The sequence below is a fragment of the Salvelinus alpinus genome, chromosome 26, assembly GCF_045679555.1.
Source record: "Salvelinus alpinus chromosome 26, SLU_Salpinus.1, whole genome shotgun sequence".
Classification (NCBI taxonomy): Eukaryota; Metazoa; Chordata; class Actinopteri; order Salmoniformes; family Salmonidae; genus Salvelinus; species Salvelinus alpinus.
This window is the reverse complement of record NC_092111.1, coordinates 1,400,075-1,400,929: the sequence shown is the minus strand read 5'-3', so window position 1 is coordinate 1,400,929 and position 855 is coordinate 1,400,075. Positions and strand designations below refer to the sequence as shown.

The 855-nt window shown below is 45.4% G+C and overlaps 1 protein-coding gene across 1 annotated transcript; it reads right to left on the bottom strand.

The window, feature by feature from the left end:
- Positions 1 to 308: 308 nt before the first annotated feature.
- LOC139554287 (dolichol-phosphate mannosyltransferase subunit 3-like) lies at positions 309 to 536 on the bottom strand. The gene has a single exon (XM_071367060.1). The coding sequence runs from the start codon at positions 534 to 536 to the stop codon at positions 309 to 311; it is 228 nt and encodes a 75-aa protein (XP_071223161.1).
- Positions 537 to 855: the final 319 nt, after the last annotated feature.

The window sequence follows — 855 nt, the reverse complement described above, 5'->3', positions numbered from 1 at the left end:
ATGGATGATGGATGAGTCTTCCGTGTGACTAGGCATCAGTATAGGGTGAATATTGAATACAGAATAGGGACTACAGCATCCAATGATGTATGTAACTCAGGAAGAACCTATTTGATTTTTAAGACTTTATCCACTCCACTCTATGGACATTGGGAACTGTAGGAAATAAAATTTAAAAAACATGGTCCATGATAAGAACTTTGCGTTGTGTATGTGTCCAAATCTGTCTTTGTGGTGTCTATAACAGTCTCTCTAAGAGTCTCTATAGTCTCTACTTTTCACATCTTCAAACCTTTTTTTCTTAGTTCCTACTTGGCCTCCTTTATCTGAGCCTGTAGTTCTTTGGATGCCTCCTCGCAGCCGTTGAAGGTGGCTACCTCGTAGCAGCCGAACACTAGCAGCAGATACAACGGCATGGGCCCGGCCACCTCCCTGTAGGCCTCTGGGAGCCTCATGTCTAGAAGGTCAAAAGTCACGAGAGCCAATGCGGCACTTATTACCGAGATGCCTAACACCCACTCCACGAGCTTGGTCATGTAGACCAGGATGATGGGGAAACTTCAGGGCTCGGGTGCTTTCTCCGATGATGTAGTTTCAGCAGACGAAGAGGCGAATCGAGAAGGCTCACTCTCGCCAAATTCTGTTCAGTATAAACCCAATGCATTTCTTAGGGTAATAATATGCAGACCTAAGCTTGTCGCCTGCCTTCCCGCCTTTGGGACAAAGATCCCATTGTTAGGGCAGAGACATGAGCATCTTGTCATTATATACAGATCTCTGGTTTCAGCCTCTTGCGATTGGAAAAGAAAGTTGGCGGGTCCACAGTGCACTGTTAAGATGTTGGATTGCCTTAAA